This window comes from Sceloporus occidentalis, unplaced genomic scaffold, assembly GCF_023333645.1.
Source record: "Sceloporus occidentalis isolate IW3139 unplaced genomic scaffold, rSceOcc1.0.p SCAF_1, whole genome shotgun sequence".
In the NCBI taxonomy this organism is placed as follows: Eukaryota; Metazoa; Chordata; class Lepidosauria; order Squamata; family Phrynosomatidae; genus Sceloporus; species Sceloporus occidentalis.
Genome location: NW_028316981.1, coordinates 102344793 through 102359814, shown reverse-complemented (window position 1 = coordinate 102359814; position 15022 = coordinate 102344793). Strand labels below are relative to the sequence as shown.

Sequence of the window (15022 nt, the reverse complement as noted above, 5' to 3'; positions counted from 1 at the left end):
AAGTGTCCACCATTTGAAAATGTTGTCCTACATTTGTCCCGGTTTATTTATTTATTTAAATTTTTAAAAAATTATTTAATTATTTATTTTTTTGCTTCGGCCCCCCAGTTGTCTGAGGGACAGCAACCCGGCCCCCGGCTCAAAACGGTTGCCTAGCCCTGATCTATGCAATTCATTTTTACTGCCCAAATGTAGTATCCTACATTTCTCCATGTTGAAATTGATTTTGTTAGTTTTGACCCAGCATGTTAAGGTCATTTTGAATTCTGATTCGATCCTCTGGGATAGTAGCTACCCCTCCTAATTTAGTGTCATCTGAAAATTTGATAAGTGTGTCCTCTATGCCATCATCCAAGTCATTGGTAAAGATGTTGAATAGCACTGGGCCTGGGACAAAAACCTGTGGCACCCTTCTAGTCACTTCTCTCCAGGATGAGGATGAGCCATTTATTGAGCAGCCTTTGGGTTTGGTCAATCAAGCAATAACAAATCCACCTAACAGTCACACAGTCTAGCCCACATTTTACTTGCTTACATATACTTACCTATACATATTTCATCATCTGTTTCAGCATCACCTATACATCGAAATTTAAAATCATTCAAAGAGTCTGCAAACTTCCGCTTTGCTGAAGACAGATCTGTCAAAAGAGGAGGAAGGGGTTGATTTGTAATAATAAACATTGAACCACAGAATACAACTTCATATTAACTTAATCTCTTTCTCTTCAGACATCCTTGGTGGAAAATGCACAGGAGAATCTCAATAATTAATGAGAAGCCCCGATGGCCACAGTACACCTAACTACCCTAAAGATCCTGTCTGACTTTAAAAACTAAGCAAGGTCAGCCCTAGTTAGTAATTGGATGTGAGACAACAAACAAATACCAGGTGCTGTAGGCTTAATTTCAAAAGAATGAACTTGCAAAAGCACTTCTGAACATTCCTTGCCTAAGAAACCCCTTTGAAATTCATGGGGAAATTCAAATCAACAGGCGACTTGAAGACAGTATACATATGCTGAAGACCATGTTGGATGATATGATGCTGATGCAGGAATAAAATGCAAGGAACAACTGTTGTAACTTTGGTAAGGGAGCATTCTGCCTTTAAAGACAAAACTAAAAGATCAGCTCCACAACTACAACACCTAGAAGTTCTTAAATCACAACTGGCAGAAGCCCACAAAGAACTTGCCTCCTTACCTATAAAATACATTTCTTTGTGTCTGCCAGTTTGCTGAAGTTTGTAATAAAACAAAATGTATGCCTTTACATCCAACTGTTTTTCTGCGATTACTGTATATACTCATGTATAAGTCTAGAAATTTAGGTCAAAAAATTGACCCCTCAAAAAATGAGTCGACTTATCCATGGGTCAATGTAGGTACTGTATCTTAACTCCTATGTATAAGAAGGAACCATCCCCTGGTGAAAAGCAAGAGTATAATCTGTCCTAGAAGCACCGATCCCCTCTATCCTCTCATCCACCCAGCCTTAAGAATAAGCACAAAGGGTTATGTCTGCTGGAATTTTCTAAGTCTATTACATTGTTTTAATAATAATAATAATAATAATAATAATAATAATAATAATAATTACTATTATTATTATTTATTTGTATCCCGCCCCTCTGAGAACAATCGGGGCGGCTAACAAAGTTAAAAATACAGCACATATAAAATCCCTGGTGCCCTCCCCTCCTTAAAAAAGTATTAAATCCAATGCAGAATTAAAAACAAACAAACAAACAAAAAAACATACAAGTTAAAAACTGACCAGAAGGTCAACAACATCACATCAGCAAACCATCAATGGGAGCGGCAGTATCTTATTCCCAGACGTTTTTTCTGAGGCCGGGTTCTCTATTCTGGGAAGGCCTGCCGGAAGAGATTCGTCTTAACAGCCTTTTTAAAGCTGTCTAAGGATCTAAGCTTTGCTTTTCTTCATCTTTTAGATCCTTTGCTACATGCCCCTCAGTTTTACCCTCGACTTATCCACGGGTCATAGCAAAATCCATAGTTTTGGCCCCAAAACTTACGTCAACTTATGGTCGAGTATATATGGTATTATAAACATCCCAATTTATATTTGATGTTCAGCTACCTGTTTTAGCTCAATGGCAATTGTATTTCTGAAATGACAAGTAATAATGCCGTGTTTCCCTGAAAATAAGACACTGTCTTATATTTATTCTTCCTCAAGAAGACACAATATGGCTTATTTTCAGGAGATTTCTTATTTTTATTAAGTATGGTACAACAATCTACATTTATTCAAATATAGTTAAGCTGTCTTCTTCTGGAACATTGTCATAACTCTCCAAACCCGGAATTCCATCCTGAATTTCTTACAAATCCATTTCCTTTAGAACTACTGGCCCCAATCTTTCTGCTCCCTTCCCACCCCCTTCTGTTCCGCATCACACCTATCACTATGTCTTATTTTCAGGGTATGGCTTATATTGCGCAAATGCTTAGAAATCCTGCTATGGCTTATTTTATGGGTATGTCTTAATTTCAGGGAAACAGTGTACTACACAAGTTGTTCATGGCATTTCCGCATTTCTCTTATGAAACAGAGTCATCTATAAGGCTTACTCCTACACTTTATTACTATTGCAAGTTGTTAGTTGTTGTTGTTGCTGCTGCTGCTGTGAACCTTCAAGTCATTTCTAATGGTAACCCTAAGGTGAACCAGGCTTTCTTGGCAAGATTTGTCCAGAGGCAGGTTTGCTTTTGCCTCCCTCTGAGGCTGAGAGCATATGAAGGTCACTCAGTGAGTTTCCATGGCAGAGTGAGGATTCAAACCCTGGACTCCAGAGTCATACTTCAACACTCAAACCACTACACGACACTGTCTCTCTCATTCTCTTAGAAGTTGGTTCAGAACAACTCAGTACAACATACTACCATTTAATGACTGAATTCATTATTAGATTTATAAAAGTAATCATTAATTATATATGTAGTTATAAGACTAGCTCTGCAAGCATGCCCTTGTTAATATCTTCATGATGCTCACTGTTATTCTGGACACTAAATAAATAAAATTTATTGCTAACAAAGCAGCACTTCTAACTAATAATAATAATAATAATTTGTTTTATTTATATACCGCTATTCCAAAGATCATAGCGGTGAACAGCAAGTAAGCTAATTAGCAAGTAAGCTAATTTGCCCCCAACAGTCTGGGTACTCATTTTAGCGACCTCGGAAGGATGCAAGCCTGAGTCGAGCTTGGGCCCTTTTGCTGGTCTTGAACTCGCAACCTTGTGGTTTTGAGTGAATGGCTGCAGTACAGGCATTTAACCACTGCGCCACCAGGGCTCCATAGAGCTCCATATGGCACTTTGTAACACTAGATATAAATTCCAGGTAAAATTGAAGATATTCCTGCTCAGTATAACCATTGGAACATAATTTGAACATGCTTTCTAGAGGAAATAAGAGCAATTTGCTTTTCAGATTTTCATAGTCTCTCTCATTTTCCCTCTCTCTCTTTTTCTCCACCCATACATACAAACAAACACATACAGAGACACACACCCCTTGTCCTAAACCACAAATACAGTTGATCCCTAGCATCCACTGGGGTTTGGCTCCAGGACCCTGCGTGGATACCAAAATCCATGGATGCTCAAGTCCCATTAAATACAATGGCATGGTGAAAAAGATACAAATTCCAAATAGCAAATCTTGATTTTGCCATTTTATATAAAGGTCACTACCTTTATATAAAATAGCAAAATCAAGATTTGCTACTTTGAATTTGTATCATTTTAGAATATTTTCAAGCTTTGGATGCTTGAATCCATGGATAAAAAATCCATGGACATGGAGAGCTGACTGTATGCTAAGATCCTCTGTTAATTTAGCTGGGAAATGCTGTCTTCTACATTGTACAAATCAGACCTTTCTAGGAGCTGAAATCTAAAAAAGTAACTTTTCCATGTTCTGATACAAACGACCTTGAGCAGAAAGTCCTAGCTACCGTTAATCAAACCAAGACAAAAGATAAAGAACCAGTGATAATTCAGCATTGTGATGGCTCTCCGGGGTTTTAGATGAGCGGTTATTTCACAGGAAAACCTGGGGCCCTTTCACACTTCACAGTTATATTGCTATGATTCAACTTTAACTGCCATGGCAATATCTGACAGAACCCTGGAATTTACAGTTTAGGGATGGGCCTTTGGACTCCTCAGCCAAGGAGCTTCTCTGGTGCCTCTGACCAAACTACAAACCAGAATTCCACAGGATGCAGCCAGAACACATAAAGTGGAATCATGTTGCTGTAACTGTGTAGTGTACAATGGCCCCTGGAAATAATTAAACCTGGGATGTCTTCCATGCAGTGTATGTGTTCTACCACTCAGTTACAGCTCTTTCCAGCAGAAATCACAAAAAATTTAAAATATATTTTTATTTTTCAGTTATTAAAAAAATATTATTTTAAAGAAAAACTGTACTAAACACTAACATGTAAGTCTCCTGTCTTAAAACTCAAAAGCTCATACAATGGACCCTTGTTATACGCTGGGGTTTGGTTCCAGGATCCCCCATGTATTACAAAATCTGTGGATGATCAAGTCCCATTAAATATAATGACATAGCAAAATGGTGTCCCTTATAAAAATGGAAAATCAAGGTTTGATATTTGAAATTTATACCGTACTTTTTTTTGAACATTTTCAAACTGTGGATGCTTGAATCCGTGTATAAAAAATCCGTGTATAAGAAAGGCTGACCATATATTAAAATTCAATCTTGAATCAAAGTGAATTGGCTACTGTTCTATATGAAAAAGGCAGAGTGAAGTTGAGATTGGGAAAAATATCTGAGCTGAAGAATTAGAGTTACATTTTGCCCTCTGGAAGTGAATGGAATAAGACAATTTTTTTCCATTTCCATAGTGCATTAATAACTGCAATATTTGGTTACCTTAAAGATACAGATACTATTTTAACAGTCAATTTATGCTTTTACATGGAGAAACACAAAACCAAAGTCTTTTCCATTAGCAATGGAAGATGGAGAGGAATAGCAGCATTGTGGTAACCACAGCACATAATTTGCCTTAATTTGTTTGCTTGTTTGTTTTAAAACAACAATTCAACCTTACCTTAATCATCTAGATTGTTACAAACGAACAATGAAAGCAAAACAATTCACACGTTCTGCATGACCCAAGTGGGATAAAGACAAGAACACTCTTTTCATATCAGAACTGAAATGTCACACAATTCTCAGAGAGGCTTCCTGGACAGATTATAGTGGCAGGCACCAAACAAACACCAGGCACCTATGGAAAAGGACAGATAACTCCAGCTTTCATCCTCCATGTATATAGTTGCAGTTATCCATACTCATCTTCCTTGCTTAACAGATATTAGTACGTACACAAAGAGAAAGAGTGAGAGAGAGATACCCTACAGTATTATGATGCCTGGCTCCATTCATTACCAAAATTAATCAGCACTATTTTTACAATTTACTTATATTACTGTAGAAACAAGGCTTTAGTACTGGCAGAAAACCAAAATACATATTAACAATTTAATTATTTTAGGTTAAGTGTTGAAGACATTCTTAGTAGGCCTAAACAAAATGTTGGATAACCATTTTGGAGCCAAAAGTAAACTATCAGAAACAAAAGCACAAGATCATATTCTGTTGTCAGGTTTTTCATCTAACATTAATCCTGTAAAAACTCATGTAAAGTGTGGTGCAATACTGACAACTGAAGTACATGTCCAGGAAGGGTACTTTGGTTTTGGGGGGGGGGGGGGGTGGTGGCTAGAAGGAGCCATCTTAAAGTAGCCTTCTGTGGGAGAAAGGGAGATCCCTGGCCTTCTAGTGCTTGTTAGACAGTCACTCCTTTTGCCATTAGCTATACAAGTTAGGGCTAATGGAAGTGATGGCCCAAGAGAATTCAGAGCTCCACAGGTTGCCCATCCTGGTTCCCAAAGGAGAGATCAGGCAGCAAGGTCACTTTTAGAAGACTAAAACATATGTGAATTCAAGCAACAAACTTAGTGATGAGCAAGCTTCCTTCTGTTTTGCCCAGAGCTGTGCTCATATAGCCTAGTTCTTTCAATCAACACACACACACACACACACACACACACACCCCAACCAATGGCATTACTTTTCCAAAGAGGGACTGAATGCTCTTCTGAGGCAAGGGGCTAAACTGATAGTAACAGCGCTGCTGTCAGCCTAGTTATTTCAGTCAACATATACATATATACATATACATATATTCATCAACCAATGGCATTACCTTTCCACAGAGGGACTGCATGCTCCTGTGAGACAAGGGGCTAAACTGATAGTAACAGCGCTGCTGTAGCAGCCTAGTTATTTAAATCAACATATACACATATGCACCAACCAATGGTATTACCTTTCCACAGAAGGATTGCATGCTCCTGTGAGAAAAGAAGCTAAACTGATGGTAGCAACACTGTTGGTAGAGTTTCCAATGTCAGGCAGGCTTTTGTTGAGAAGCCAGACTATATGTGCCAAACAGCTACTGAACAGCAGCTGTAGTCAGAGGTGACACTGGCGGAGGATCTTTCAGAGACAACAGCAATGTAATTGTAGCTAATATTTGCTAGTTCTGAGCAGGGGGAGGCACAGTAAGCCCTATTTGAATGTCTGCAACCATGAAAACCCCAAGATGAGACAATCTGGAATAAAAGAAGAGATAGTGTCAGAAGATGACACTTGCAGGTCAGATGACACTCAACAAGCTACTGAGGTAGAGCAGAGGACAACTGCAAGTATGATACAGCTCGGCTCAAGCTGAAAGGATGCTCAGCTACTGACATGCTCAGAGGTGAAAGGGAAGTCTGACACTGCACAGCACATATTATACATAACACTATGTGCAGCACTGTGTGAATTTACAGCGTTAATAATAATAATAATAATATAGGGATATGGAATGTGAGAACCATGAATCGGGGGGAAGCTAGACATAATAAAACAAGAAATTGCACATATTGCAATAGCTGGGGTGGGAGAGATAAAGTGACAGGAATGGGATATATTAAGTCAGATAATTGCAGTGTTTTACTCAGAAAATGGAAATTTAATAATTATTATTATTATTATTATTATTATTATTATTATTATTTATATTTCCTGCCTCTCCCTGCGGATCGAGGTGGGATTACAATAGAAACAACATTACAATAACACAAGTTATTTCTTTGCAATCAAGAAACGTTAAGATATTTTTGTTCAATATCTATATTCCCTCTACCTCAAATGAGCCTAATTTAGCCACTTATGAGGACCAACTGTGTAGCTATGTTGAAGATATCACCACTAGGTTTGTTTCTTCGAGGTGCATCTTAATGGGTGATTTTAATGCAAGAATTGGGCCCTCTAATGACTTTCTTTGTGAGAATTTCATGATTGATCCAAGTTTGCCACCCTTTCCCTTAAATCTCCCTCGTGTTGGAAAGGATTTAAAAGTTAATAATAATGGGTCATTCCTGATTAATTTTTGTATTAGTTACACCTTTTTAATATTAAATGGCTCAGCCATAGGAAGAAGTACTATTGATTATGTGATAATCAGTCCTGATTTGTTGAGTTTGTTGATTTTGAAATTTGTCACAGGACTGAAAGTGACCATTTGCCTTTATATGTCTCTGATCTATTTGAGCTAGTTCTTCCATCTTCTAGGAGCGATTTAACAGCCCATAGATAAGGGAGATTGAAGCGTATTCATTGGGATTCTGAAATGGAAGATATTATTAACAATAGTTTTAAGAATGTATGGATTTTAAATAGGCTTAATGTTTTAACTACTAGCACTAGGATAGATGATGCCTTGTCGACTAATATGGATATTGTGACTATCTTTCAAAATGAAGCCTCCTATCCCTTCAGTCATTTTAAAGATAGAAGAACATGGTTCAATAAGAGTTGTCTTATCTGGAAAATGAAATTAAGACAAATGTTCCATCAGGCTTTGGCCAATCCGGGGGTTAAATTTGGGCCGTATTACAAGGCCGGTAAAGAATATTCAAATCTGGTCGCGGGCAAAAGGAAGATATTTTTCCAACAAAACTGGGCGTCTCTGGATAATGCTTTAAAATCCAAAGATGCTAAAACCTTTTGGGTGGCAGTTAGGAAACATATGGTCCATCCTAGTATATCTCCTCAGATTTGGTTTTCGTATTTTACCAATAAAATGGGAGCCCAAACATTTGATAATGATCTATTAATTAAAAAAAAAACCTCCTAATTTTTGGAGCTCAGTTTCGGCTGATGAGGTGCATCAGTTGATCCTTAAATTAAAATCTGATAGATCTCCTGGATATGATGGCCTCTGAGCAGAAATTCTGAAATTCTGCCCCGAGCAATGGACAAAGGCACTAATTTGTTTACTCTTGTAAATAACTCTGGTGAGATTCCAGCCAAGTGGAAAGATTCCATCATAATTCCAATCTTTAAAAAAGGGGACAGACAGGATCCTGGTAACTATTACCCAATAAGTCTTTTATCCGTAGGGGGCAAACTGTATGCCAGTTATTTGGATTTGAAATTACAGAGTTGGATGAATGCACAAGCTTTGATAGGTCTGGAACAAGCGGGTTTTAGAAGGCATATGTCCACTGTGGGTCACATAACAGTGCTTTCATTCCTCGTAAACAAATACGTGTTGCGCCCTAAAGGTAAACTATATGCAGCTTTTATTGATCTGAAGGCTGCTTTTGATTCAATTCACCAGCATTTACTTTGGGACAAGTTGGCTAGGCTTAATATAGATCCTCAATTGTTGTTTCTTTTAAGCCAACTCCATACAAATAATCATTGTAGAGTGAAATTTTCCAAATCCGGCCTATTAACAAACCCTATCTACTCTGGTATAGGAGTCAGAAGGGGTTGTGTGTTGGCTCCTCATCTGTTTAATCTATTTGTGGCTGATCTACCTGCCTTTATGACCACAGTAGATTTTCACCCACCTTTACTGGGAAATCGTCTGCTTTTTGTACTCCGATATATTGACGATACTTTATCACTCTCTCTATCTCAAGTGGGTATCGTAAGAGCCTTGAAAAGATTCTCTGAATATTGTGACAAATTTCACCTACTGGTAAACTTTGAGAAATCCAAAATATTGGTATTTTCTAAGAGATTTGTACTGAGAACGTGGAAGGTTGGCAATCAGGTCAAAAAGTATGTTTACCTTGGTGTCCTTTTTCATTTTAATGGGCAATGGAGTAAACAGAGAGATAAAATAATACAAACAGGGAAAAGATTGTTGGTGGTTACACAATCTTTTTATTATAAAAAAGACAACCAGGATATTCTAGCGGCCTTAAAAATGTACAAAGTCAAATTAAGACTGCAATTACTTTACAGCATATTCACCTGGATTCCAGCCTTCAATAAGGAGATTGAACGTTTGCAGATGCATTTTTTTCAGGAGACTATCATCTGTACCGCCATGTGTACACCATCTGACTCTCTATGCGGAACTGGGACTGAATGCTCTTGAAACTGAAGCCTGGTTGATGACTTATAGGTTTTGGTTTAAGATACATTTCAGGCCTAATAGATCCAGTCTTTTATGGTTCTACTATCTGATGTTTACTATGCTAGTTGGGCTAAATTTTATTAAAGTAAAGTAATTTCTGTGGGTTTAAATGTTGATTCTCTCCTTTTACTTATCGAAAAGGAGTGTCTTGAACCTATTAGGGTCTGCCTTGCAGAGAGAGAACATCAACTGACATATCCAACTCCTCCTAGCACTGGGGATGTTCTATGACCCGCAGGGGAAGACATTACATGACTAAGTACAAATAAAAAGAATAATAATAATAATAATAATAATAATAATAATAGGATTTATTTATATGCCGCCCAATCACTGGGAATCCGGGCAGCTTACAACAGAGGGGATAATAGACGGTTCCCTACAATCAGGTTTACAATCTAAAAAGACACGACACAAAAGGAAAAGGGAATGGTGAGGGGGAGGGGATCAGGTCCAGCATTCTTCTCTCCCTCTGAGGCCTGGACCGAGGCAGATGGACTGGAGGGAGGGCTCTTTTTCTTAATCGAGGCCAGGCCCAATGGAGTATTAAAGAGTAGCTTTATTTGCCCTAGCAGCAAAACAAAATCAGGAAAAAGTATCTTACAGAGATAGCCATTAGTTGTAAAGGTGATGATTACACCTGATGAACTCATACTGGATATAATAATTATTTTAAATATTAAGTTTATAAACCTTTTGTATTTTGGTATAAACATGACATGTTTGTATTCTGTATTTTGCATTTTATATGTATTTTGTATTTCTCTCATATATATATATATATATATATATATATATATATATAGCATGTGTTGTGTTTTATGCAAAGACCTTTGGTCAAAAGCAATAAAATCTGATTGAATCTAAAAATAAAAAGATGATGGAAACAATATACAGAAAAACTAGATACAGTGCGCCCGCGTCATACGCAGGTGTGCTTTACGTGGCTTTCAGCATATGCTGAAAGTCATGCGGGGAGAAAGGGACGGCGCATCCCATTAGGAGTAATGGGACGCGCACCCATGGCGCACACGTGCTGCCGCACCACCGCACCATCACAAGCCCCATTCGTTTAAATGGGGCTCGAACATGCGCAGAATTTACCTTACATGGGGGAGTCCAGAATGGATCCCCCGCAAAAAGCAAGGGCGCACTGTACAATGAGCCTTCCTTATCCGCAGATTCCACCGTCAATGGCTTGAAAATATTCAAAAAATATATAAATTCTGAAAACAAGCCTTGGTTTTACCATTGTGTATAAGAGATGCCATTTTACCATCCATTGTATTTAATGGGACTTGAACTTCCATGTTTTTTGTTAGTCATGGGGGGGGGGATCCAAATCGCAGTGGATTTCAAGGGCTTACTGTAAAAGAGATGGAAGAACCATTAGAAGATGAACCTACAATTTTAGAAAGTGATGTGGAACTGCATTCAGAGGGCTTCCAAACAATAAACCACCAGAACAGATGGAATACCAACAGAGCTACTTCAGTCTAGAGAGACAGAGTCTACTCTAATTCTAACTAAATCTGTCAGCAAATACGAAAAACAAAAGAATGGCCCACTGATTGGAAAGAGTCAATATACATCCCAATCCACAAGAAGGGGGCACTAGGGATTGCAGTAACTACAGGACCATTGTATTACCTTTCTATGCAATCAAAGTGATGCTTAAGATTCTACACCAAAGACTTTTACCACACATGGAGTGAAAAATGCCAGAGGCCCAAGCAGAATTCAAGAAAGGAAGAAGCATTAGGGGTCATATTTCACAATACTTTGCATAATGGGGTGCTTTAAAGATTACAAAAGCCTTTGATTGTGTAGATCATTAAAAACTATGAATCACTCTTAAAGAAATGTGCATGCCACAACATTTTATTGTAGTCAGAACAAGAGGCTACTGTCAGGACAGAATATGGAGAAATGGAATGGTTTCCAATTGGCAAGGGGCCAGGCAAGGCTGCATTGTATCATCCTATCTGTTTAACTTGTACACTGAACATATCATATATAAAGCAGGATTAGAGGAATGAAAAGTTAAATTGGAAGAAGAAACATCAATAATTTCAGATATGATATTGACACCATACTACTAATAGATAATTGCAAACAGAATGATTACTGAAGAACATTCAGGTAGAAAGAGCAATAAATGGGTCCTAGAGCATATCAAGTCTGGAAACCCCTTCAGTAAAAAGACTTAAGAGTCACTCCAGGAAAAAAACTCCAAACACTGGATCTTCTGTGCCTACCAGATGTTATCCCAACAAACCTAATTGGAGTGGAACCCCCTAATCCATTTAATAAACCAAGTCAGCTAATCCCCAAGCTTTCCAAAAGGTTTTCTTTTGCAAGCAAGGCCCACTTCCATATCGTGCTTGTCAAAGAAAAAATTAAACCCCTTTTCTAAAATGGAAGGGCTCAGGAGGATCTGGAGTTTAACCTAGCTACTCAGAAGCTATGCCAGTTTTCTGTCATTCTATTAATAATAAAGGAACCAAATGTTAATTACATAAGGAGTCATTTCCTTTTGCTGTAAGCTGTAGGCTGACCTCCTGCCACTGAGTTTGTTTGCAGAGTGTTCTGCTACTCTTTACTTTTCTGTATGCTTACTGATGGTCTGACTATATTATCTGTTGTGGATTTCCAGTCTAAATGGATTTACTATGCCATCATTCAATCCTGCCAATTGCTGGGAAGGATCCAAATGTCACATTCCAACAGTGAGAAAAAAGAGGTAAGTGACCAGTGAAAAGCCTGGTAATCTACCAGACTCACAAAGTGGAGCTAAAGAAATTCATTTTAAAAGTCAAGGGCAGGAAACAACCCTGGCCTGATAAAAAATGTATGAGTTAATAGCCCCTATTAAAATGAAAAATAACATTTTCTCCCAAACATGCACAGAAACAAACTAGCTAAAAAACACAAAGATTCTGAGGCAATCCTATACTAATTTAACTCCATTCAAACAATAGAGCAACCACATACTATATATATGTTTAGGTTTTAAGTCTAAACTAAAAACGAAACAAAAATACTGTATATACTCAACTATAAGTCAACCTTATATATAAATTGAGGGCAGGTTTGGGGGCCAAAATTATACATTTTGATATGACCTGTGGATACGATGAAGTTAAGAACTAGGGACATGTAACAAAGGATGTAATGGATGAAACAAGGGAAATGATTCAAAGAACAATTCTGGCAAGCATAACTGTTTCTGCTCATCCTAAAGGCTTGATGGATGAAGAGGAAACTACAGTAAATGGTGGATGTATGATGTCTGTGGGATGTGACCAGACATAGATGGGGCTAAAAAAAATACACATATGTCCAAAAAAAAAGGAAATGGTATAGTATTAACTCTTATCAAATAAGTACTGTACCATAACTTTTATATATAAAAAAGAAGCCATCCCCCTCTCTGAGTAGAGCCCACTGCGGGAGAACCTAAAAGAAGCACTGACTAGACTGTACTCTCTTAGGGCTCCTTTGAGGGGAAGCACCAAAGAGCCACCACTGCCGTTGTTTTCCCACCCAGGCATTTCAAAAAGCCAGAAGTGGGGCACGTCAGAGAGAGCAGAGGGGGGCAGTGTTTCTTTTAAGTTCTCCTGGGATGGACTAAGCTCTTGCCTTTCATCACACTATTCAGAGAAAATGATGGTTCCTTTTTTATTACACTGTTACACTGAAACATGGATAAGTCAACCTAAGTTTTTGTGTTGATTTTTTGACCAAACTTTCTAGGCTTATACATCAGTATGTATATATAGTTGGATTACAAAACTTTAAACTCCCAGTCTTTGTCTGAGTACAGCCTGGATCAAAATAGAAATATTGCTTTGGCCCAGCATGGTGATTAATAAAAATCATAACAACAGTTCATGCCAATCTCGGGGGGAAATACCAGAAGCATTTTGGATGTAACACTCATCCTGACGTGGCTCTAACAATTCATCCCATATGTCATAAACAGGACAAGAATTACCTGCTTTTGCCACTAGATGGCAATCAACAACACTTTTCTACAGGACACACTGGCTACTGCATTAGGCACTGAAGAAAAAGTTTTTCCCTGTGCTCCATAATGTGCATTTGAAAACACATCCCTGCTCTCCCCAATTTTACAGACTACCTAGTCATAATCCTCTTTAATATACTGCTTAGGATACTCTTGATTTAAGTTTTTGTTTCACTGACTGTTGAAGATGCAAAAGAAACCTTCGGGAAAGCATACACACAGAGCTGGAATCATCCTCTCTATAAAATTAAGGCTGACCTAAAGCAGGAGGTGGGATTTTACAAAAAGTGTATCTTTTCTTTTAACCGCTTCAGAGAAGCTGTAGAAAAACAAGTGAAAATGCTCATCTATTCAGAGTCAGGACAAGTATCATTGTCTTCACTCTAAATCTACTTTATGACATCACCCACGCCGGAAATCTTACTAGCTTACTAGCAAATGTATTATGCTATTGCACTCACAACATGACCCACAATCAGCCAGACCTACTAGTTTCAATAACAAGAAGGCAATCTTTGGAAGGAAACTAATGAAAGCAGCTACTTGTTAATGAATTAACAGCCAGCTTGAGAAAAGGTTAAGATAAATGTTTCAGGAGTTGCCCCACAAAAACCAAAGAGAGCTCTAAGATCCCAGTCTGAATTAATACCACTAATGCTGCTAATAACATTTTCAGATAGTATTCAATATACACCTTTCCACACAGTAGATGCTCATCATCTTAGAATAATTAGACTATTTCTCAAGCATATACTGTACATTAAAAAAGAGAATAATTTGGAAAGCAAGGGGGATGCTTGATAAAAGCCAGAAGAGGCTAATAGAAAACAGTGTCATTTCAGGCCTCAGACTGCATACTTAAGAAATATCCCAGCAGAAATATTTCTCTCCACTTTAATCTCTTCCAGTATTCATCTGGCTTCCACAACAAGGGACAGGTCTATGGCAGAAACACATTAATAGCTCAGTGACATGAAGGAGACAATTTAAGGAATGGCACCCAAGGGATTGCACACTGGGCCTGTGAAGGGAATTTCCACACAGAAAACACAAACCAATACTATAAACAACATTTTGTTTTCCATTAAACTGCCCAAAGTACCAGTTAGTGTGCCAAATGAAACTTCAGATGAGACAGATATTTAGACCTACAATGAAAACAAACAGACGGCAAAGTCTACTGTATCTGTTAATTAAACAATGAAGTCTACTAGCCAGCTGCCATCTAATGCCAGAAAATACACCCTTACAAATGCCAACTATTCCCTTTAATTCCTGCCTGCAGTGCCCATTTCCCAGAACTCCATAAAAATGAAACAGTACAGAAAGTTTCCAAGGACTTCAGGCATGCTGAAATATTAAAGCAAGGTTTTTTTTTTAAATATCCAGGAAAGGTTGCTGGTTCACACTTGATAATTAAAGGTCAGCTGA

At 38.0% G+C, this 15022-nt stretch overlaps 1 protein-coding gene across 7 annotated transcripts in view; it reads right to left on the bottom strand.

The window, feature by feature from the left end:
* The window catches only part of ARHGAP26 (Rho GTPase activating protein 26), a 345307-nt gene that overhangs the window by 249161 nt on the left and 81124 nt on the right, over nucleotides 1–15022 (bottom strand). For all 7 annotated transcript variants that reach the window (XM_089531147.1, XM_089531141.1, XM_089531150.1 and 4 more), the window contains exon 2: nucleotides 546–641. In XM_089531147.1, the coding sequence (XP_089387273.1) occupies nucleotides 546–641 (96 nt within the window). The remainder of the gene's footprint in view (nucleotides 1–545; nucleotides 642–15022) is intronic.